The 22,733-nt window shown below is 36.5% G+C and overlaps 2 protein-coding genes across 8 annotated transcripts in view; both read left to right on the top strand.

Moving 5' to 3' along the window:
- Positions 1-19,542, top strand: part of LOC110845202 (TSC22 domain family protein 1) — a 42,209-nt gene extending 22,667 nt beyond the window's left edge. For all 4 annotated transcript variants that reach the window (XM_022091571.2, XM_035848408.1, XM_022091570.2 and 1 more), the window contains exons 12-14: positions 9,088-9,139; positions 17,322-17,399; positions 17,492-19,542. In XM_022091571.2, coding sequence (XP_021947263.1) covers positions 9,088-9,139; positions 17,322-17,399; positions 17,492-17,608 — 247 coding nt within the window. In that variant the 3' untranslated portion in view covers positions 17,609-19,542. The remainder of the gene's footprint in view (positions 1-9,087; positions 9,140-17,321; positions 17,400-17,491) is intronic.
- Positions 19,543-21,628: 2,086 nt separating this feature from the next.
- LOC110843623 (fibronectin type-III domain-containing protein 3A) overlaps positions 21,629-22,733 on the top strand; it is a 66,528-nt gene continuing 65,423 nt past the window's right edge. For 2 of the 4 annotated variants that reach the window (XM_022089607.2, XM_022089606.2), the window contains exons 1-2: positions 22,288-22,422; positions 22,540-22,712. In XM_022089607.2, the coding sequence (XP_021945299.1) occupies positions 22,695-22,712 (18 nt within the window). In that variant the 5' untranslated portion in view covers positions 22,288-22,422; positions 22,540-22,694. Of the gene's footprint in view, positions 22,049-22,287; positions 22,423-22,539; positions 22,713-22,733 lie in introns of those variants that run through there. The other 2 variants (XM_035848196.1, XM_035848197.1) reach the window with 2 other exon arrangements.

Genomic DNA, 22,733 nt, shown 5'->3' with positions numbered 1-22,733 from the left:
ATAAAACCGGTAAACAAGAACATCTCAGGAACATCATCGTACAATTTTATTCAGTCAAAATGTTGCTAATTCAGTTCAATTCATAACTCTTTTCACAATGTTGGTAGAATTATTCATCGCTTTTCCCTGGTTCATCCTCCTCCTGTATTTATTCTTTGTTTTGGTGAATGTGTAAAAGAAAGTATATTGATTACTTTGACTTTTGGGTTTGATTGACATTTCGGGTAACTAAGACTTTTGTGTCGACATTATCTACCATATTGAGAATGCATATTTGTTCAAACGAATGGACGGATTCTTCTACCTCTAAATTATTGCTGCTCTCACTGCGGTAAGAAATAAAATAAATTACGGAAATTAAATTAAAATTGTAACTTGGACGCTGGTGCCGTTAACATATTTATTTAAAGCCCTTTCTCTTTCGTATAAATGTGTAAATTGAAACACTATCCCTAAACCTTTTTTTCTCTGTAAGTACCTCTTTTTATATAACGGTGTCTGAGTCACGTCAAAGGTTTAGTGTATAAAGGAGCAATTTATGAGCTAGTCACGTTAACAGTTGTGGTACCAGGGGCTAAACAAATCCAAATAAGTAAAGACTACAACTATTATTCGAATGTGGCAACTGCTACATAAACTTCCTTCAAACGCATGTATTGAGTAACTTCTTGTAAAGAGGGATTGATTGTCATTAGTCAAATAGTGAGCAAAAACAATCGGCTTGGGTATGCTTTCCCTTGTCAAAAAAACGATGGGACAATTTCTTGATCAAGACAAAGGACATTGCGTACAATAAAAAAAGCTCATGTAGCAAGCAATATAGCAACAGCCATCTCTTGAATCATTACTTCATCCTGCAAGATGTTAGTTGGAATTGGTTTGTATGTATGTATGTATGCTGAATTTTATTAAATGGTCTTCATATGTATGTACGTACACATGATGAATGAGGGAAGTTTTGCAATTGTATTGCTGTATTCGCAATGAATTATAATTGAATTGAACCTTGTACTGTTTTTTTTGCATGGGGACAACTAAATTGCAAGCACCTAAATAAATGCATCCGTTCATATTGTTACGGAACGATTTAATTCGCGACAGGTAGAAATAATGGAATTTTTGAGGATCCTAAATTAAAACAAAGTATCAAAACCAGCCGTGTTAATTATGAGATATGATAATGCGTCCACTTCTTTTGTGGCAAGTTTTTAAGCTACATACGTGCATATCGTGATGAAGGACATATGGAGGTTGTATTCGTTAGTTAGTGTGGTCAATTAAATGAAAGGAGGATTTTATTAAAAAATGTCGTGGAATAGTGTGTTGCAAAAATTCCTCGTCAAGTAAGCATCACGACCACTCGTAAGTAAATACACACAACAAAGACCCACATATGTTCTATCTTTGTTCAGCTTTGTTGTGCTAGCCGACTTGGTGTCCTCAATTCACCTTTTGCTTTTATCTTTAGAGATGAGCATGAACTTGTTGTTCAGTTGCTTCATCTCGATTTGGTCGCATATTTGTTGTTTTTTCTTCTTCTTCTTCTGGTTCGAGTCCCAGACAGTTACTCAATCGCAGTTGGTGGTTTGTTACTCGTAAACTACACCGTTTAAAAAAGCGAGCTTCCAAAAATATACAAAAACATATTTTTCCGCCTCGTGTCGATCGTTTGACAAATTTTGATTTTCTGCCAATTTAAGTGAGCACACATACATGAGTATAATTCATGCAAGCCGTTTAACTGCATTGATTTGGAAAGAACGCACCATGAGGGAGACAGTGGGCATCTGTTCATTTTAATGTTTGTGCTAGAAGCAGTCATTATATGGCGGAACGTTTTATGCACATATGTAATTCGGCGTCATTTAAAACCAGGCAGGATAACAGATCTCGTTAGTACTTACTTACTACCCGCGTGGATATCTACGTATGTATATTTCCTGTTCATTTGTGGGTTTTAAATAGATTAGAGTTTACGGAAGTATGATATGACTGGTCGCACAATTAGCAGCTTTAACTCCTCTGGTTACGCAGACAGGAAAAGGACCTTGTTCTTGAAATGTGGGAGCCAATATTTACCAGTTAAAATTAAATTACTAATCCTCTTATTATTACGTACATACATGTGCAGGATAATAAGCCCTTCGGTGGTAGTTTTTCAGTGTCAATTTATTGGCAAGTCTTTTGGAATCTCTGCCCATTTACAATCCCTCATCAACAACTACGTGCATATCTAGTTGGTTTATTTTATACAGCAGTACGAGATCATCTAAATCTACGTCATTTCGTCCTTCATCCAGTTCAAAAAAATGCCCCCATGTTATTTAACGTCTAATAAAGTTGAGTCTAACTCAACCCACCAAGGTTAACAAATGCATTATGTATACTTCAAACGAGCGAGACAGTTTATTGCTTAAAGTATGATCGGTTGGATAAAGGTCGAGGAGATCTAACGAAAAGTAAGAAGATTCTACTGCATGGTTGCAGTTTGAAATTTAATATTTCGGAAACTCGTAAACGTGTAGATAACAACAAAGGTGGTCTTAATCTAAGCCCTCGTTTGATCTCTCGATACTCATGGAAATCAGATACAGTATATGGATAAGGAGATCATAGCTAGAATTTAATAGCTAGAATTTTCCGATGGTTTGAGCTCTATAAAATTTGTGAAATGTAAAAGTTGGATGTGACACTCGGGGAAAGGAATTTCGATTAAATTGTCACCATGAAAGGTCACCTTAAGCAGTTTTTAAAAGCTCTGCAATAAAAAATGGAATGGAACATGATACATCCTTTAACCTTTTCTAATGCAAAATTAATTTGAAATCTTGCCACGTGAAATGACTCGAACGAATGTAAAATTAATTGGTTGCATGCGCTCCTATCCTGCAACCGGACACAAAAAGTCACATCGCATTACGCGAAAGTGTATTCCAATTTTGCATACGTGTCAGCACATTATAACGTACTGATTAGTAATGCATGTTAAATAATTTGATGACCCGAAAGCTACTTGGCACATTTTGACAGCATTTATCGCAGGATGTTGATATAATAGGTCATCATTTATAAACATTGCTGCGTATTCCGTGGGGAACAATTCGAAATATGGATAAGAGAAATATATGTACGAATTTTCCTAAAAGTAAAACCAACTGCGGAGTGAATGACTACGATAACTGTGCCAAACCAGGTATCATTTCTAGAACATAAAATTGAGCACATTGTCCTGTCATGACCCATCTAGTAATGTTTCAAAATAATCGCCAAACAACCTGGATCCAAGATAACTTGGAAAAAGTTAATACGTTTCCGCTATTCACAAATAAGTAGGAAATTAGAACTAGCTGATGAATTTTTAACAAATGTTTAGTTTTCACTTTCAGTTTAACTCATTCTCGGTATTATTTACTCACGGCGTTGTTTTGTTGTTGTGAAGAAGTTGAATGGCTGCTCTACTTTTACTTATTTTTCTCCCCGTTCGGTCGTATTTGTCCTTTTACCAACAAATCCATCCATGTAATTTGGCACGGTTTCTTACTTTCTTCAATAATTAAACAGAAAGTAGGTCCTTGTCCCTCACTAGGCGTCACTAATTAAGTTTATGCGCCGAAATGAGATAAAGTCGCGAATAGAATTTTAATTTGATTTGCAGTTTCAGGAACATTTAGATACAAGAAATTTTCTCCTTGCTTTCTCCATACTAACGCAATCCGGACTACATAACATGATTCCCTTCAGTTTATTTTGTCCACGGTCTGGATTTGACAAGGGCAATTTTGCTAAGATATTTATACCCACCAAAATTACGAGATGATTGGAGCCTTGAAATAATCTAATTTTATAGTATCGCCCGTGCTGCATACAATGCTGGGGGAATTCCTTGTTGACAAAAAACTGGTCAAGTTTGTCCTTAGAGGAGTTTTTTAAAAAAATGTGTCAAGGAAAGTAAAGTACTCTTCCATGTACGTATTATATTAGATGCTTGCATGTGCAAAGCCTGGAGGAGGGTTAGCTTAGCTCACCTTGTTTTTCGTCTCGGTCGGCAAGGTTTTATTTTGCTATACATTTGTTGTTTACCCTCGACGAATTTCGTGCTTTCATCTGCTTTCTCTCCATCCAACCCACGCTCAATTCCGCCAAAAAGGCAAGTAGATCGTGGAAGTGGATGATATTTTATTGCATCGCAATTGTACCGAGTACTTGTTTACAGTTTACAACAACTCCAGTATTTATTTTCCATGAGAGATAGCATATAATATAAAATGCTTCCCGTTGTGTAATTTGTTATTTATGTGGATTACATACACATGCATGTGGATATCTTACATTGCATGTATTAATTATCCAGGCAGCCAGACAGTGGGTGTGTCCTTTCACCTGGTTTACTTAACATTCGCTTGTTGTTGGCAAACTATTGAGAACCGTTTACGAAACGGGGATAGAAATAATTATCATTTAATTGAAATGCGCCCACTTTCATTCAGCACACAATACAATTCTACTTGGCGTGTTTATTCATCTATTGTGAAAAATATATGAGACCAATTTATTATCGTTCGTTACATAACCAGTCAATACATACTACTTGCATATACCGCGAGGAGAAAGTGCGTTGCGATCACGCCACCAAACGTGACTCCCATATTTTGCGTGTAAAAGTTGTTTTGAGTATTCTCTTCTTCATCCTTTCCCCAATTATGTATGTGCTCGTTGTAGATTTGACTTTTGACGCAGTACATACAAGAGGAGTATTTGGAATTCACTTGGTAACAACTCCTATTATCGATCAACTGTGGCCTTGAAAGTCCATTGGACCCAAGCCATCCCTTCCGCGAATCAGATCTTTTGGAGGATGGATGGATGCGAGGAGATTAAAATTGTAATTCAGTTGGGTACTTACTCACTGAGCGATGAACTGAGCGAGCGATGCGATCAAGATGATAGAGCAGATCGACTTTTGTATGTATGTATCTTGGCTTTGAGATACACACAATGGACAGATCTCTTGCTTTCCATATTATATTCTCTTTTCGTTCTTGTGCAAATTTTGGACCGGGTTGGAATATTTATGTGCCCTTTTTACAAAGCAAAGTAGGCCAAACATGCAGCATTGCAGATTCATAATAAGCAGCGACCGGACTTCTATGAACGCTTTGAACTGTATACACGTTCCATATAGTTGTGAATTTGGCAAGGGGAAAGGATTCGAACTTTCTCTCAGCCTACTTTTGGTTGTTCCAGCCAGAGTTTATGCGGGATTGAGATTGAGAGGAAATGTCAGAGGATGGTGGAATTAGATCAGACCAACCAGATCGTCTGTGCATTCTAAATTACTGAACCTGAAATGATTTGTTGTGGTGTTAAAGCTATGTATGTCCCAGACAGACAGCAGTGAGTCCTCCAACCCCAAAAACTTTTGGTCCAGGTAGTACTTTCACCATAAGAAGGACAAAGTTGTGCCTGGGTATTTGCCACTTTCTCTCTGCTCGGGAGAGATTTCTCCATCTACAGTTGCAGAAAAGTGGGTCATACTCATCGATCATTTCCTTGTGGATTTCATTCCACTTCTAGCTTGCTTGCTTAGTTGGTGCTAGTGAAAGTGAAAGCATTTTTGTTTAGTTTTTTTGTAAAAAAATCACTGCAATTTTTTCATGTGTCAGAGCGAAAATGTCATTACAGAGATAAAAATGTGGGTGTTTTTATATTCTCATTAATAATATTCCATCTCGCATGTCAGACCAAGTAGAAATTTTCGTCGAAATATGAGGACAAAGGAAGGGAGAAAGTTGGCAAGACTGAGGACGAGCCCGGCTGGTGAAAGCTGGCCCACTGCCGTCTATTCCTTGGCCGGAATGATGATGATGATGGTAATTTCTAAGAATCCCAAGTAAATGGCACACAGTTTGCCATCAAGTGAACAAAAGCAGCAGAGAAATATATGTATGACTGGTTTAGTTGGTAGGTAGCTAGGTAAGTATTTAGGCTGCTGCGGCGGAATATTAGTCAATGCATACAATCCTGGTTAGTGTCTTTGCAAAGTTTTTCCTTCTCGTTACGGGTTCGGAAGTTAAGTGGTGTTGTTTTATGTGGAATTGTTGATACATTTTTATGCCTACGAGAATTTCGTGGATCCTTAAGAACCAGTTCACGCACGGCGGGTATGACTATTCCATGTTTCCTTTGCATGGTCTCGTCTTCTCTTTTCGCAATCTATAGAACTAGCCAAGTGGTGAAGGGAGTAGGTAAAATACATAGCTCTAGCTGCACGTAATATGGTGTGACATGGCTGCAGTAGTGGTTGCGAATTTTGTGCAGAAAGAAGGGGTGTTGGTGGGTTAGGCTCTCTTGCAATGGTAAATGTTGGGAGATCCCTGAGAGAACCAAACCGAGTTTGCCATTGCTTGCTTCGGCTTCTCGTTTAGGTTTTTGACTTGAGTTCACTCGACTCGTCGCAATCCGCATTCACTTGCTTGGCAACACTCGCTGTAAGGTGTCAATCCTCAAAGTTGTTCTTTGCGACTCTTATTACTACTACTACTGCTTACTAGAGCTAGTTAGTAGCTGTGCAAAATCCGAGTACAAATTCTTGTGGGATTGTTATCCTCTTCTTCTTCAGGTTGACTCTTTATTAAAGTTCAAAGATTTCAAACCACAAACTGAAAACGTAAACTCTTCCTGATAACCACTCTGTTGTCGATACATAGAAAAGAAGAAGGTGCTGAGAAAGAGAGAAATAATTTATAGCGACTTTTGCGTGCTGTCTCTTCCGCAGCTATTTAATCAATTATAAACTGGTATAAGGTGACTAGCTACATAAATTTGCTCCAATTCTACAAAGTTACAATTTTATAAAACTTGAATCGTCATCCACCATCACTGCTATCAAAAAGAGTGTCAAGTCTAAAAATCCATTGTATTACTGTACCTGTATAGATTATCCAAGTTTCTGGGTGCTGTTTAACGTCGAATTTGATACATAATTCTCTCCAATTCTGTACCTGTTATCATCTCAACTGAGTGACTCTTTGGTGCGTCTATTAGAGTCGAATCGTTAAAAATACGAGTTTGAACTATTTGCAATTTTAAAATTAATTGCATCTCCGTCTCTTCATCCCAACTTCTCAACGGCTTATTAATGATTGTTACGAGCTACACCCCAAACATAAAGATAGATAGATATCCAGAAATGTCGACATTGACAGCAGATCGCCAGATTCAAATCCCTCCAGAGGCTGGGGGTGGGGGTCGCATCAGTCCAGATCCGACCGACCTCCTCGTTAATGTTCATAAGGACCACCTGCTTGACCAGAACACTCTAATTTCATACATTTACTGCTTTATCAAAAATTTCATTGGGTAAGTTCTCCTCTCTTTCACTCACTAAATCTAAATCTCCCCTCTTAACGCTTTTGTATGTAAATAACACACCCAACTTGCACATACTAAAAATTCCTCACCTCGCTTTCTGATTGGTCGCTTTGGTGGGTGGGTTATGTGATGATCACAAAGAGATAAAGTAATTAAGTGGTTTGTTTTTCTCTAACATAATCAGTAAAGGATTATATGTGATCAACAATCAACACAAAACTTTACTATTATGATTATGGGACTAGTTATCTGGGTACTTGGGTACAAGCAATGATCGATATGGCGCTATCATCGCCGTGCAATTTTTCAAGCCGAACCGACCAATTATTTGAGAATAATACTTTTTATGACCTTGTTTTTACCAATAATTTATACTCCATTTGTACAATGGCTCGTATAATTTTTGTGTGCTCGATTTCTCAGCCATTATGTTCATGGTATCGGTATATTGCTTGCTCCTTTTTCAAACGGGTGAAGTCATGCTCCAAGTTGAAATTCACCGATTCTCCTAATCCTTGGTTAAAGAATAAGCAATTGCATCATTGAATGCAAATATTCATCTTGATGATGAATTGTTGACTTTGCAGTGACGCGAGTTGGCTTAGGTTTTTAGATTAGATTAGACTACACACGACAATTGAACCATGAGCAAACAGAACGTTTGAGTGCATAAATAAGTTGCGTATGAAATCATAAACCTCTATGCAAATGTTGTGTGTATCACAGGGAATAAAATGATGATCATCCAGTGTGTGAGTGTGTGTGTATATAAAATTCAGGCAATCGGGGAAAGTATTCTATACAGTGGAATTATCTGGATTATGCTGGAAAGATTTAGCTTTTTAAGACAAGTTGAAAGGTTCCGACAGGATGAATTTAGTATGGAATAATAATTGATTGATGAAGGACTCGTTTCAAACAGATTAGCATTTGATCATCAATATTTTCTTGTATATATTACACACTGAATTGAGTTTAGTCTACATCTCTTGCAATTTTTCTGCTTGCAAGCCGAGCTGGTGAAACCGCTTAATTTAATCACTCGTTGTATTGTGAGGTAAAAACAATTGACTCACGAAAGCCCGGATTCCCATTATAACGTGGGTTTTATTATTTGAGTAAAACCATAATTAAATTCCGCAACACGAATCAAACTTTTTCATATTGAGACTGATTGTTACCTTCTTGTTATTTGATGATTTATTGCGTGCTGACGTAGTTTTTGAACCAGATCTGTTATAGTCTTCAGGGCAAGTGGCAAGAAGTAAATAAATATAAGTCAGCGTTTTGCATATTTATTAATTCGTCTGACGTCCAGTCTAATAAAGCTTAAAAAATTGGTTTTCACGCAAACCAGGAAAATTCCTGCTGGATTTAACTAATGACTAATAATTGTATCTTTCGTTATGATGACTGTTATATAAATGTTGAGACTATTAATTCTGTTACATAAGGAATGAATCACGATGGTCTGTTGTGGCTAAGAATGTTACATATGTACACTACGTAATAACTAACCAAAATCTGCAGATTAATTGTAACTTTGATACATTTGAATTTTCATATGTACATTTGTGTGCTTGCGCACTCAGCGGAATGTGGGATCAACTTTAGTGCTCAAATAGCTTTATATTCACTCGTGCTTCAACATACCTTATTATTGGCACTGTTTCTCATAATATTTACTAAATGTATACTTTGTTTTTAAATTTACAGTGCTTCCGGTACCAACACAGTGGCAATTGATAACAAGATCGAACAAGCTATGGTAAGTTTACAAACTGTTATTTGACATCCTACGTAATGAATGGCATTGGATATCTGTATGTATTTACATATGTGCATATTTGAACCACTTGTGAAATGCAATGCATCATAACTCGCTCCCACTGCAAAAAATGGTGTCTTCTTGGGTTATCAGGTTTAGTTTTTGTCACTTAGGAAGATCTGAGTCCTCCATGACACTCATAAACCAAATCTGTGCATAAATAGCGAGTATCCATGGCCTGAGAGATTATGAATGGACTATTGATTCATCTCTTCTTGAGCACAGTTTATGAATAAGTATGTATGTAGCGATGAATTAAAATAGTTATTGAGGTCAGGTCAACATCACACTGCATATAAAATTTTAATTACGTTGTTGTTTTTTTGAACGACTTCCGAGCCCTTATTTAGTCACCGCACGCATTAAGAAATTGGACTCATATACATACAAATGCCTACACCTCGACATTTTAGCGAACTTGTTAATGAAATGAAACTACTTCCAGTTAAATGTTGAAACATCTGAGGTCATTGTTGTCGGGGAGGTACGAAAAGCATTTTGTTGGCAGTTGTCTTGTTTTTTTACAAGAAGTATGTAGGGAGTTGTCACTACTGCGCATTCTGGTTTTTGTCGCATACATATGGCGCAAATATTTTGAGCAGACCGTACAATGAGTCGTGATTTGTAATTGTGGTAAATAGGAAGAGGATACGAGAAGAGGGACAAATGATGCTAAAATATAGTGTAATGTCATACTATTGATTTTTATAATGGTTGTTTACTCTCCTATTAATTGATCAGGTTAATATTTTGGTGTCAACTTCCTCCTGAATCTTCATGCTTCTACTAAAAACTTGATGATACGAGTCGCAAATATGGAAATAGTCATTCTTTTGATTTTGTATATGCTTACAAGAAATCATTTGACTTTGGGTTGTTCCATGGACTTTTGCTCGTTTGGTCAGATTTAAGGTGACTTGATGTCTCGATTTATCAAGATTTATGAGGTGATGTGGTATTACGTATGAGGTCAATCTTGCGTCCAAAAAAAGTTATCAATAGCTGTCAATTTTTTGATGGGTAAAAATAGTAGTTGTGTTATTCTGATGTGCGTCTCGTGTAAATTGTTACGTCTCTGTGATTGAGGAAACTATATATGTAGATCCGCTGGACTTTGCGTAATACGATGCGAGTGCCTTGTTGGGTTAATTTTAAGTCTTGAACTGCAATGGTAACTTTGCGTCTTTTAGTGAGACGAGACAACCTTCAATTTGACTCTTGCAAGAGAAACAATAATTTTAAGCACAGACAAGAAGACCAATTAACATGCAAACAAGTTAGTTTATAAGATGAATATTTATAGCACACAAATTAGCTTAACCATAAATAATCATGGTACCTAATTACAGGTAGTCTTGCCTTATTGATTAATAGATTTTGAAAATCCGATAGTTCGCAAAATTAGAGGAGTTTTTGTTTGCATGTTGCAAATAAATTGGCAGGGAAGTTACCTGCGACGTGAACTTCGGTTAGATTTGGTAGGTATTTTTTGCCTTCCGTGGTCTAAAATAGATTTACGACAGCTTGTCACAGGCTTGTTCGTTCGAAAACCGCTCGAAAATGATATGCAGCTCGTCTTCATGTTACCATACACATGCTTGTTCAGTCTCACGTTGTCATTTCTGTGGCGTATGTATGTAGCTGGTTGGTATTAAAAGGCATTTCCAGTTGGAGTTAAATGTCAGGTTTTTAGACTAGTTTGACAATGACTTGGTTGGTTTGTTGGTGGACCTTGATTGGTAACCCAGCCAGTTCAATGATTCATTCTGCCTCATATCCTCATCTTGAAGGTTGAGTCCAGAGTTTATATAACGAATTTTACGAGTATCTTCTCCTCAAGAAATGTTAATTCGTGCCAAAAATGCATTGGGTATTGAGAATTAGACTCTAATACAAGAAAAAGTAAAGAAAGATCAGGTTGGAGATTCAATCAGATAGATTTGTTTTCATTAGGTTTGACTTTTTTTTTTACAAGAAAACGCCATTTGGTCTTTCAATGCATGCCTGGTGACTTTTTTTATTGGAGCAAAGACTAAAAGACGTCAACGTCACCCTGCATCTCTCGATACTCTCTCTCAATGAGTTCATGGTTCAGTTAGGACAGGATTTTGAATTCGAATAAGCCAGCCTGTTTCGCACCACCTCTCTTCACTCTCTGCTGTCTTATTAGTTTTGGGTGTTCTGGTATGCTGTTCAAGGATTGATTTAGATTTCAGTTTTATAATCGCAAAGATTTGGGGAGATTTGCCAAAAAGTGTTATTTATAGATGTTATTTTCTTTTGCTGTTCCCCTTGAGTCGTACATAATCAGGATTTGATGAGAGAGCAACAGAATATTTTGTAAAGGTGTTGAAGTTTGTCGTTTCTCAATTTACGTAGGTACAGAAATGCGACAATTTGTTTTCTTGAGGAACGGAACACGCGTATTTTGGTGGTAAATAAAAAATAAACAATCATTTTGATGATGATGCAGGTGTCTGAGTGAATAATTGGTCAAGAAAAGTTTGATGGTAATTGTAAGCGATCAGACCTGCAATATAAATGAAGGTCTTCCACTCGTAATTGTCCAACCTCTCTGTACCACTGTTTATTACCCTCAAGTGCAATGTTGTGAATGTATGTATAGCAGCTTTCCGTTGCAGATGCAGTTTACTGTTTCATCTTTTAATCGTGTGTGAATATAAACGAGTAGTAATTTGTCTACGACTGCATGTACAACGGAAATTGCCAATATAGATAATTACACTTGGCCAAGCTATCATCATCTCCATTAAATAGTTCCTTCCTGCTTCACTACTATGGTTATAAATTACAATAGTGGGGGTGGGGCATCCTTATTGACATAGGCGCATTGTTACTCGTAGTATTTCTGTAATTGAAATAGATTGGTAGGGATAGTTTTTCATGCTAATTTATGAAATACTAAATGGCCGATGAATGTCATAAGTTGTGTATACAATGCAAGGTTAATTAGTAGTAGAGTACGAATTTATTATCGTTAACTAATCCTAAGTAGACATTCCATAGTTTCATAAGCATTTAGCGGATCAAGTGGTTTCACTTATCTTGCTTTTGTTCTGAAGTGAGTGAAACAGTTGATGGCAGATATTTCTAGTTTGACTTTTCGACAGATTTGATTGCCTAAAATATTCCACCTTCAGCAGCAGTTGTGAATGTCAAGTTTATTAACTGTGAAATGTCAACGAGCTAAGCATTCCGCTTATGCATAAGAATGTCATCATCATCATGAGATCGATGAAGCGGTTTACAATTTCTTTAGTTTTGCCATGCATTTCACGATGATTCATCCTCCCCCTCCGTCAGATGATACAGAATGCCAAACAACGATGAGCTTTTCAGTTGGTAAAAACGTTTGTGGTTAACGAGTTTATCTAATGTGGAGTTTATGCAATGTGGACAGCCACCGAATCGTGGTTTGGTTTCCTGCGAAAGTATCGCGTTACATGTTTATTTATATTTTTACACTCCAAGAGGAATGAGAATGATGTCATGCATTGTGAAATTTCGTTTTAGTTTTATTCTCACCTAATCAATGCATTTAATAATAAATATTTGCAACTGGAACTGGGGTGACTAGTACGTTAGGATTGTGACTTTTCTTTTACTTCGTAGTATTTAAGATCGGATGTCAGGAATGTGCATGGGAAAATTTTACAACGACGTAGAGGAACACTTGATAAAGTTTCAAATTACTGATGCAAAATAGTGGGTGGTGAATGAATGTGGTAGTTGAGGAAGGTTTTATTATTTGTACCTAATAAAACCGTTAAATTTAATGGTCAAAACATAAATGAATAGGTCAGGAGTTTAAATGAGTTTGGTGGTGCATTTCTTTGGAATTATTAGTCATTTCTCATGAAGTTTGTGACGTCATCAGCTTTCTCACGGTGCGGAAAAGAAATAAACATCATATTACTTTCTAATTAAATGGGTAATATATTTTTTTAGTCTGGACGAGTCGTCTGCATTTTTTAGTTACATAATTTAGTAAATCAATGGAATCTATGGATGGATTGTGAAAGCAGGAACCAATAATTCGGTGTGTTCTTGAATAAAAAATTCTTGGCTTGGTTCATCCAATTGAGGTTGAGATTGGATGGAGTGTTCTTGACCTTTTCATCTTGCGGACTTATGTAGTAGCGCACAAATGATATTCAAATGTCTAGATGTTTACCGATTCTCTCTCTATCTGTTAATGTCTTGTATATACTTATATATCGATCTTGTTCACGATCCAAGTTCGTGTAGTAAAATGTCATACGGTGTACGGTTAGATTACCCAATCCTATATTGCTTTTCAGGGAGAACCTGCAATATATGTTGCAGAGTTGTTAGCAAATTGTGTGGAAATCTTCAGTAGTGAAAGCAATTGAATGCCCAAATTTTATTGCAGTGAGCCAAACAACTCGTTTGTTATGTTTACCATGATTATTTATCAAGAGTTAAGCTGGGATATTTTATGGTCGTTTTTCGTGATAGGGAATCGATGGTGTCGTACATAGTTTACTCAACCATTTGCAAATATCTCGACTTCTAGTTAGTTACATTACAACTGAAACGCAATGCACGAGCCAGCCAGCCAGCTGCATATTGCAATATTCATTTCTGCTAATGGACTACCAAATGTCATCTATTTTGTCCCTGAGTTTTGCACCGCTTGACTTGATATCATCAACCGATCCATAAAACCCAGTAATGTAAGTACGGCAAGGAGTAGGTCGAATTAATTGCTTAGGTGAGTCTCTGTCGCCGAGAGGGGATAAAAGAGAAACTACTGCAGTAGTTTCACTCGAGGGGAAATAATATGCAAGCAAACACCCATCACTCATGATCCGGATGATGATTTGATGCGAACGTTAAAGCCGTTACACACATTAGCGAAATTCTATTATTATCTGGCTTATGGATTGCAAACAAATGAAAGTTAATTTCGATATACTGCATTACACTGGTATCATCATCACGGTAAACCAGAGATCAGTCAAGTCTCTTGACTTTAATGGTACAGCGGTAGCATTAGCATGGTGTCTATGTCCTTGTGCAATTCTGACGGTCAGGGTCAAACCTCTATGTGCTCTCTGTGTGTGTTCTCCTCATAAAGTGGTGAGATGGGTATGCTGCAGATGAATTGATTGCTTAATTTTGCAATTTGTTTTCGTCTCTTGTGAGTTGCCACTTGTGTGCCATTATGATTTGAAGCAGCGTGCACTTAAAAATCATGAATTACTTACCTGTTGACGTGCTCTTTGCACTATAAATAGTTTGGTTAATTTCATTCCTTCTTTTGTGGAAGTCATTAGCTTTTATCGATAAATTCAGGGGAATTGTAGTGGAATTCGGGGAAGTGATAATGATTTTTTTTACCATCTGCATCTGCCATGGATTAATGATTTTTGTGGCATTGCATAAATGAATTTTGATTAGGCTGACAGATTTAACAGGGTGGATTTTACGTTGCAGGTATTTTTAGCTCTTGTGATCTGTTGACATTTTCATAAAATTTTATACTCTATTTCATTTAGTAATTGGATAATTGAACAGTTTTGTTATTTAATTAGCAGGTTATATAAAACCAGATTTTAACGACGTGTGTCGCATGATAGATATGCGATTGTCGTCATTCGTTTCACGATGACATGATCAAGTGGAGTGTCAAGTTGATTGAAATGACAATTGTGTGCCTAAATTTAGCTTATCTTAATTATATTTGAACTGGTTATACTTTAAAATTGACAAAGGACAATAGGATTAGGCACCTATTGGGATTTTGGTTGGCTTAACAGATTCGTATCAATTGTGCACTGGTCTGGTTTGGAAGGTAATGTAATTCATGACATCTATTCAAATGCAAATATAATAGCTCTCTCTGGATAGAGAGTGAATGTTTGATATCACACAATTATTGTGCAGAGTGATGTTTTTGCATTTGTCTCTCGCAAATTCCTTACAACATGCCTTCACTTGGTGTTGACTGTTTTTGTCACGTACTTATTGTTCGAGATTTTTATAACATCACTTTATTCAACAAGAAGTGAATGGATGGATAAGAAGTTGGAGAAGGAAGTTTCAGCAGCCACATTGCGAATCCTATAGCTTGTTATTATTACACATGTGTAGGCTTTAATAATTATTGTTTCATCATTGTTTAGTTTTACAACTTCGCATGCAAATCTGTTGGCACTTTGTGTGCACGATGTCATATAGTGAATTTATTGTTCAACTCGCATCCAGCCTAACTACTGGGTGGTTGAGCTGCTGGATAGCTAATTATTTGCCTATTTTGCTTAAAGAAGTTGTTGAATAATATGATTGCAATTAAACTCGTCAAGAGTTGGTGAATAAAATGGCCAGATAAGCAGTACTTACAAGTTATACTTAAGTGGATGGTGTAAGTTTCTTACATGTTCACATACATAATCAAAACATGGACCCTGTATTCTAAATGACTCCCCTTTATCTAACTCTCACATGGTACGATGGACGCAGCAAACATCCATTTTTTTATTTTTGGTTTTTGGCCGATACGCAAATCCTCACGAGAACTAATCATGCATTCACCACCAGTCTTATTATTGGTATCCAGATCAAAGCCACATTTGTGATGGTGGTAAAGCAAATCTGTACAGTGATCATTTTACCCTTTTGTATACTCTAATAACTACTGCATGAATGGATTTTAGCACAATCCTGAACCTTGATATTCATATATTGAGCAGCTATCTCTGTATTATGCATGTGCCTCTCTGTCTGGAATTAGGTTTAGGTGCTAAGTTTCAAGCCTTCAATTCTCACCCATCAGACGCAAATAACTGACAAATATATAATAAAATATATCATGTTATGTATTGAAAAGATATGAAAGTGCAGCTCGGTCGTCGTTATTATTGGCAAGATAAGTAGAGCATAATTACTAACCCTGCTGGTGGTGACTGGTGGTTATAACTGTTATGCATGTATGATGGGGTATCTTATCACTGCACAGGGGGCAGAAAAGAGATAGAAATAGCAGGTAACTCTCTTTCTCGAGCTCAGTTCTCTTTCCGCAGCTCAGTGGACCACTTGCACAAATTATTCGCACCACCACATCATTTTCGGGTGGCAGTACATACACTTTTACGCAACCAGCCAGTAAATATCTTGTATATCCAACACCCACTTGTATTTCGACTTATCCGAAGAACCAAGTAGTGTAGAGCGTCAAGATTTTTGAGAGGCGAGACGCGACACGAAGATAACCTTCGCATTTTCTAAAACTACCTACCCTGTTCCTGTCTACTGTTCCAATTTATCATCATTTTTGCTTTTTCCGAGCCAAGCGTGGTTCATTTTATTCAGTACAAAAAATTACATACATCTCCAGTTTTTCTACATGATACACTTGAGCAACATGAGCTGTGCAGCAGTACAATTCAGCCACAGTGCAAATATTATTAGTAATTGTGGGGAGATGAATATAATAGCATCGCCTGTTCTTGACGGTGGGGATAAAATCCCTGATTCCGTTCCTCCGGTACAAAATAATAGAAGAAGACGAATTTCATCCTCAGCTTTGTACGAAGTACACAGAAAAGATTTGAATGATGTGTGCTACCTCTTTGTTCCAGATGAATATGTAAGTTTCGTTTACACAGTTGTTGAAGAGGCGGTTTGCTACGCATAGTAATGAGTATTGTAGCTCTTTGATCACGGAAATCAGTATTTTCTTTTGTCTTGTTTGAAGTATGCTGGAAAAGACAGTCTTCCTCATTCATTAATGTTGGTCTGAGATGTTCTAGAAGCATTTAATTACTTTGAACACTGACAATCGGGCCATTTAAAGTTTAGAATCATTTCGTGAGATGAAAATACGTGTCTGGAATGAATTTCACATATGCCGTTGTACATGTCCTCGATTCTTAGAATATTGCATATAATTCCTGAATATTACACTGAATTTGAGTACCATTTATAGTTAAGTTGGGAGTCTGTAAAAATCTGTAAAAGTGGCAGGAAATGGATGTTTTGCCCGCATAAATATTTTAATTGTCCCATTGTTAAAAATATTTTAATGTTGTTGCTGAATTCATTGTTAAATTGATTATTATTTTTCTATGAATTTCAGGACTTGGTGAAAAGCCACTTGATGTTTGCAGTCCGCGAGGAGGTGGAAGTGCTCAAAGAGAAAATTGCCGAACTCATGGTACGATTAAGCAGCAACAATATAATTTTATTTATAAAAAGACACGTACAGAGAACAAAATTACTTAAAAATTTCTGGTATGATTTTTACAGGAGCGCATCAGCCAGCTCGAGTACGAAAATACAATCCTCAGAGCAAACGCCACCGAGCAGACGCTTTCCCAACTCAAAGGAGGACCCAACAACCCCCCTCCAAACAACCCATCATAATTCGACCTTAAATCTTTTATAACTACAAACCCATCATCATTCAATGCAGCATTAATTAATTGTTGGAAGACCATCATCTCATCATCATCTCTTTGGTCTTCCGAATCGAAGAAAAAAAGAATGCAATGACTCCTAATGTCAAAATTGTTTGAAAACTGTGTCATCCTCCTCCATGATTGCTACTGCTTTCGATCAAAATAATCGACATTGATGCTGACAATATATATAATTAATATTATTAACTACTTTTAAACTGCCGGAAGGATTTTTAAGTTGGGAATCGAGTAATTAATTACATAATTTTTTGGTTACTTAACACAGGATTTTATTCAAGACGTGTGATTTTAAACTATTCTACTTGACGATTTGACAATTATTTGTATTGTTGATAGATTTTCGCTGCACTCTGGGATACTGAATGAATAATTTTTTGCCGTTGTTTGTTACTATTTAATTTATACTTGTATATAAATATTAGAAACCATGCAAAGCGTTATGCATGCAAACATTCAACAGTCTTTTTTTCTACGAATATTCTAGTCATTTTAAATTCGTTTGTAATAATAATAATAATAACTCTTAATGATGATTCCACTGTTTTAACTCGGTTTTTACTGTTACAATCATCATTATTGTGAAAATGTTATTGTTGTCAATAAGTCAAAAAAACGTATCGGTAGTAGTTAATAATTTTCTATTATTATGTATTATCGCATGCAAAAATATCCTGAGTGTGTAATGTGTTGTTGCACTACATTCACCTTTGAGTTTGAGTTTCATTCATAGACTGCTATTATTATTATTATGTCGTAAAAAGTCAAATCACTTATATATTATTACGAAACAATCTTTTAGCTTGTCGCAGAAAAAAGGATATCGTAAAATAAGCCAATATTTCGTGTCATAAATTTTTATTTGATACCACATCTCCTAATTTTTAATTAGTTATTATTATTATTGAGTCATCTGACATAAACTTATTTGCTTAAAAATGCATGCGATCAAAATGACAATTGTTTAATTTAATAGCAACAATAATATACTATGTAATGACGCCTTGTGTGATGGACAAGCGCTTGACTCCTAATGAACAAAGATAACTAACTGTTGGTTTTTGCTATAACTAAACATAGGACATTAAGGTAAAAGTACATAAGGTTATGATCACTGTAAAACTTGCATGTAAAAGGTTTAGACAATTTAACTATAAAAAATAATCAGCCTGAGCTTGAATCATTATCAATTTCTAACTAATAATTTTAATTTCGACGACTGTTGACTGTGAACCCTCTTATATTTACAATTCAATGTGAGAATTACCTGTATTTACATAGACCATGGAATTTTTTTGATTAACATTCTAAAAATATTATTATGACTGAAGGATTATAAATTGAATGTAAAATTCCACTCCTCACTGTTTTTTGCAATGTCCTCGTATTCTTGAATAACAACCATCAGTCGAGTATTTGATAAAATGATTATGTAGCAAGTAAGTAACATTAACTAACTATATCTACTTAGCCGTAAGTTTCCAACTGACTGATTGATCTATGCTGCTACATAAGAAGAAGGAAAATGAGTGTGTTGTGAATTTGCTTCATTTTTATCCTCGCTGTATACAATACTTTTAATAATAATATGTAAGTGTTAGAAAAAAAAGATGAAAAAGAACTGACGACAAGAATGGTAAAGATAATGAATTTAATCCATTATGAAAGAATGAGTTAATATTTCTTATTGGGATTATCGTGTAACTTTTTGATAAGTAATGATGGTTTTTAAATTTAATGCTCGAGAGATGAAGTGCGTACTATATTTGCTTATATATGAGTACGACGAAAACTGACAGATCTGTGATTCCACGTGTAGATTCTAATTACATGCTACTCGTGTACGTTTTTAAACTCAATAAATCGCTTATTTATAAACAACATGGGTTGGTTGGGAAATGCTTTTGCACTAATTTATGAGTGTACATCCTCTCATCATTGTTACACTTGCACTGTCATGCATCCGAAATCTCCATGAAACATTAAAAGGAAGAAAATTTAAGAGATCGACACGACGGAATTCGGAACTGCGCTTAAAATAAATATTCCATGACGTAACTTTCCCCGTAAATGTGAATCATATTGTGTCGCCTACGTACTTATGCAGCCTTTGAAAAAATTCCATTATCTACACAATGGGTATTGATTTGAGAGCCGGTTAATCATTACCCTTTCGTTATATGATGCATATGTCAATGTGAAGGAGAACTGCACTTGTATGTACCAATACTAACCACACTTTGATTTATATCAAAAAACCTATTTCTAGACTATCTGTATTGCATAATCATCACGGTGTTCTGAAAAAGTTCCAGTCAGACGACGACGATGATGATGCGGGTGATCACAAAAACCCGATACTGATTATGTTGACACCTACACAGGCCGGCATTACGGAGAAAAGTATATATACTCTTCCAAGGTGAAAGGTGAAAATTATTATCGTAGCGATAAGTCCCGTATCATATAAGTAATTCCAGAATCGATAGCAAGCATATCATGTACGTAAGTCTTCCTAATGTTACCGGGTTAGAAATATTGGAAGATTATGTATACATGCATTGATAACCACAGACAAGAATCAAGCATTATAAAAAATATTTGGGAAAATATTGCTACATTTTTCTTTTCTGTATTTCTCGCTTTATGCCAATAAAATTTCTTGTCCGTATCTCAATAAAATTTGAATTTAAAAAAATCCAATTTACATGGCATAATTTCTCATCGTCAAACACAAATAAATGTACAAATTACGACCCGAGACACCTTCCACCAACTGGGAGAAAGTAGCCTAGAGAGAAAGCAACCCAATCCGCATGAAAGGTGGTGCTGAGAGCAAAATCTTGCAAAATCCACGACTGGTCTTTTGGCCTTGTCGATGACGTTGTTGTACATTTCTTCGCCTCTGTTCTTCTACGACGTCATCAATCCGCTCTTTTTTTCCTGCAACACGACCAACCCGCTAATAACAAGCACCCCTTCCTTCACTTTAGCGTCCTTTTCGTTTAGCAGCCGCATCAACTTTCTCTCGCTCTCTGCTTTCTCTCTGCATATTGCTGCTCCTACTACTGCACCACTAAATTTAGCAATGGGGCAAAATCCGGGGGCGTCAAGTTAGTTTTATTCCGTCGTCTCTTTTCTCACCGTCGTCTTTCTCCAGCCTCTTCTCTTCTCTATTTTTCCACTTGTAGCGTTTCTTGTCCTCTTCACCCTTCTTGCCACAATTTTATAATACATGATCCAACGACAGACTTGTTTTCAATCGATGATCAAACTTTCACCCAGCGTCACAACCACACCAAAACGAAGTATAATATTCCATCAAAATGTTATGAATCTCATGAATCTGCTTTAAAATTTAAAACATCTCACTCAAATCAAAAATCAGAAAACATCAAAGACAAAATATTACAAAATATGAACTTCCCCTACGTGTCATAGATTCCAAACGTTACGAAAACTTTTGCATAATACTTTCATACATTTCTTAACAATCTCACATTTCTCAGAACTTTCTCCCCAGCAGACAAGCCACCTTATTATTAAAAGCAACATCTAAATAATGCAATTAACCGCTGCGTCGCACCACCTTCATTATCATCATCAAACAAAAACTAAATATTTCACCTGGCCCGGTATACATATTAGTTTTGCCGGTAAGATGAAAGCAGATAAGTCCCGACCCTGTCCTGTACCCCGATGAGACTGACTAATAACTTCACCAACCATATCGTAGTAGTAGTGGGTGGGTGGGTGGATGGATAGCTTGGATTTAGACGAGAACTGTTGAGCCGAGGAGGAGAAAGTACAAGTTTTGGTCTCTGAATGAGTGGGTGGTGGTTGGTTGGTGGGACTTGCTTATGTTGAAGGATGAGCAGCTGGAATGATGGTGGGTATTCAGTTTATTCAGCCTGTTAAACCAAGTAGGTAGTAGGTAGGCAGATCCTTAGGTGTGTGTGTGTATGTGGATGTGGAGAAAAGTGTCAGTTGGCGAGAAATGCTGGTTACCCAAACTGCACTCTCTATCTCTATCTCTCGTTAGTTGGTTAGTTGGTGCACACTAACTTTCTCCAGCAGCAGCATCATGTAATGTACGTCAGCTCTAGGACTCCGTGTTAACGCTAACTTTCTCTCTCTCTTTGGCTCAGTTCAACTTGAGCGTGGAGAAAGTAATGTGCTCGTCGCCGTCGTCCTCGTCGTGTGTCCTGCTGGAGAAAGAAGAAAGAGAAGAACGGGAAACGGAGTAATTCTGACCTCTTTCTATTTATCAACAGCTGCGCTAATCCAGATCTCTGCTGCATACAGCCACCAGAAAAAAAGTGCAGCTTTCACTACTGAAATACTGAACAAAAGGAGACAGGCAGGAGGAGGAGGAGATAAAATTAAGGTATGGAATTTTCTTGTTACTACGTCTGGAAAATGTTTTTTTTTTGCTCCATGCATTTTTTTTGTGAGGGGGAGTTTGTTTATATGCATTGGGAAAATTTGTGGGGAATGGTTTGGTAATGATTTTATAAGTGTTTTTGGATTTAATTTTATAACTTGTTTGGGAGAAATTGAGAGAATTTTGAGGGTATGGTTTTGTCTGAAATTGTCCATAAAAAATAAATCCGTGGGCGGGCGCGAGTCGAGCAAGCAGAGATTTTTTAAATTATTGAAAAAAATATTTATTTAGTAATGCAACTTTTTTACCTTTTGGATTTTTGTAAGTAATTAGTTGGAATTAGGAGAGGGACAAATTAAGGAATACTGTTCAGTGAGGTAAGGGAGGTTTTGCATTTCGGGAGATATTTTGTTTGAAGTCTGGTGTGAATTCTGGGGTTACAATCTGGAACTTTTTATGCATGATTAATTTGTTGCTGAATTTGTATTTTTTAGGATACAGGACATTTATCTAAACTGGTCATTAGTTAACTTTTAACTACTCAAGTCATCAAGAAATCGGTGCAGCTAGCAGCAGCAAGCTCGAAACTCTGAAAATCAAAGTTGTTCTTCTTTTTCGAACATAGTAAAGTTGAGCTCCTCTTCTGCTGATGGCTCAATCGTTGCTTGTGAGTGATGGATAAGTCAAA

This window comes from Folsomia candida, unplaced genomic scaffold (assembly GCF_002217175.1).
Source record: "Folsomia candida strain VU population unplaced genomic scaffold, ASM221717v1 Fcan01_Sc002, whole genome shotgun sequence".
NCBI lineage: Eukaryota > Metazoa > Arthropoda > Collembola > Entomobryomorpha > Isotomidae > Folsomia > Folsomia candida.
This window is presented reverse-complemented; position numbering and strand designations above follow the sequence as displayed.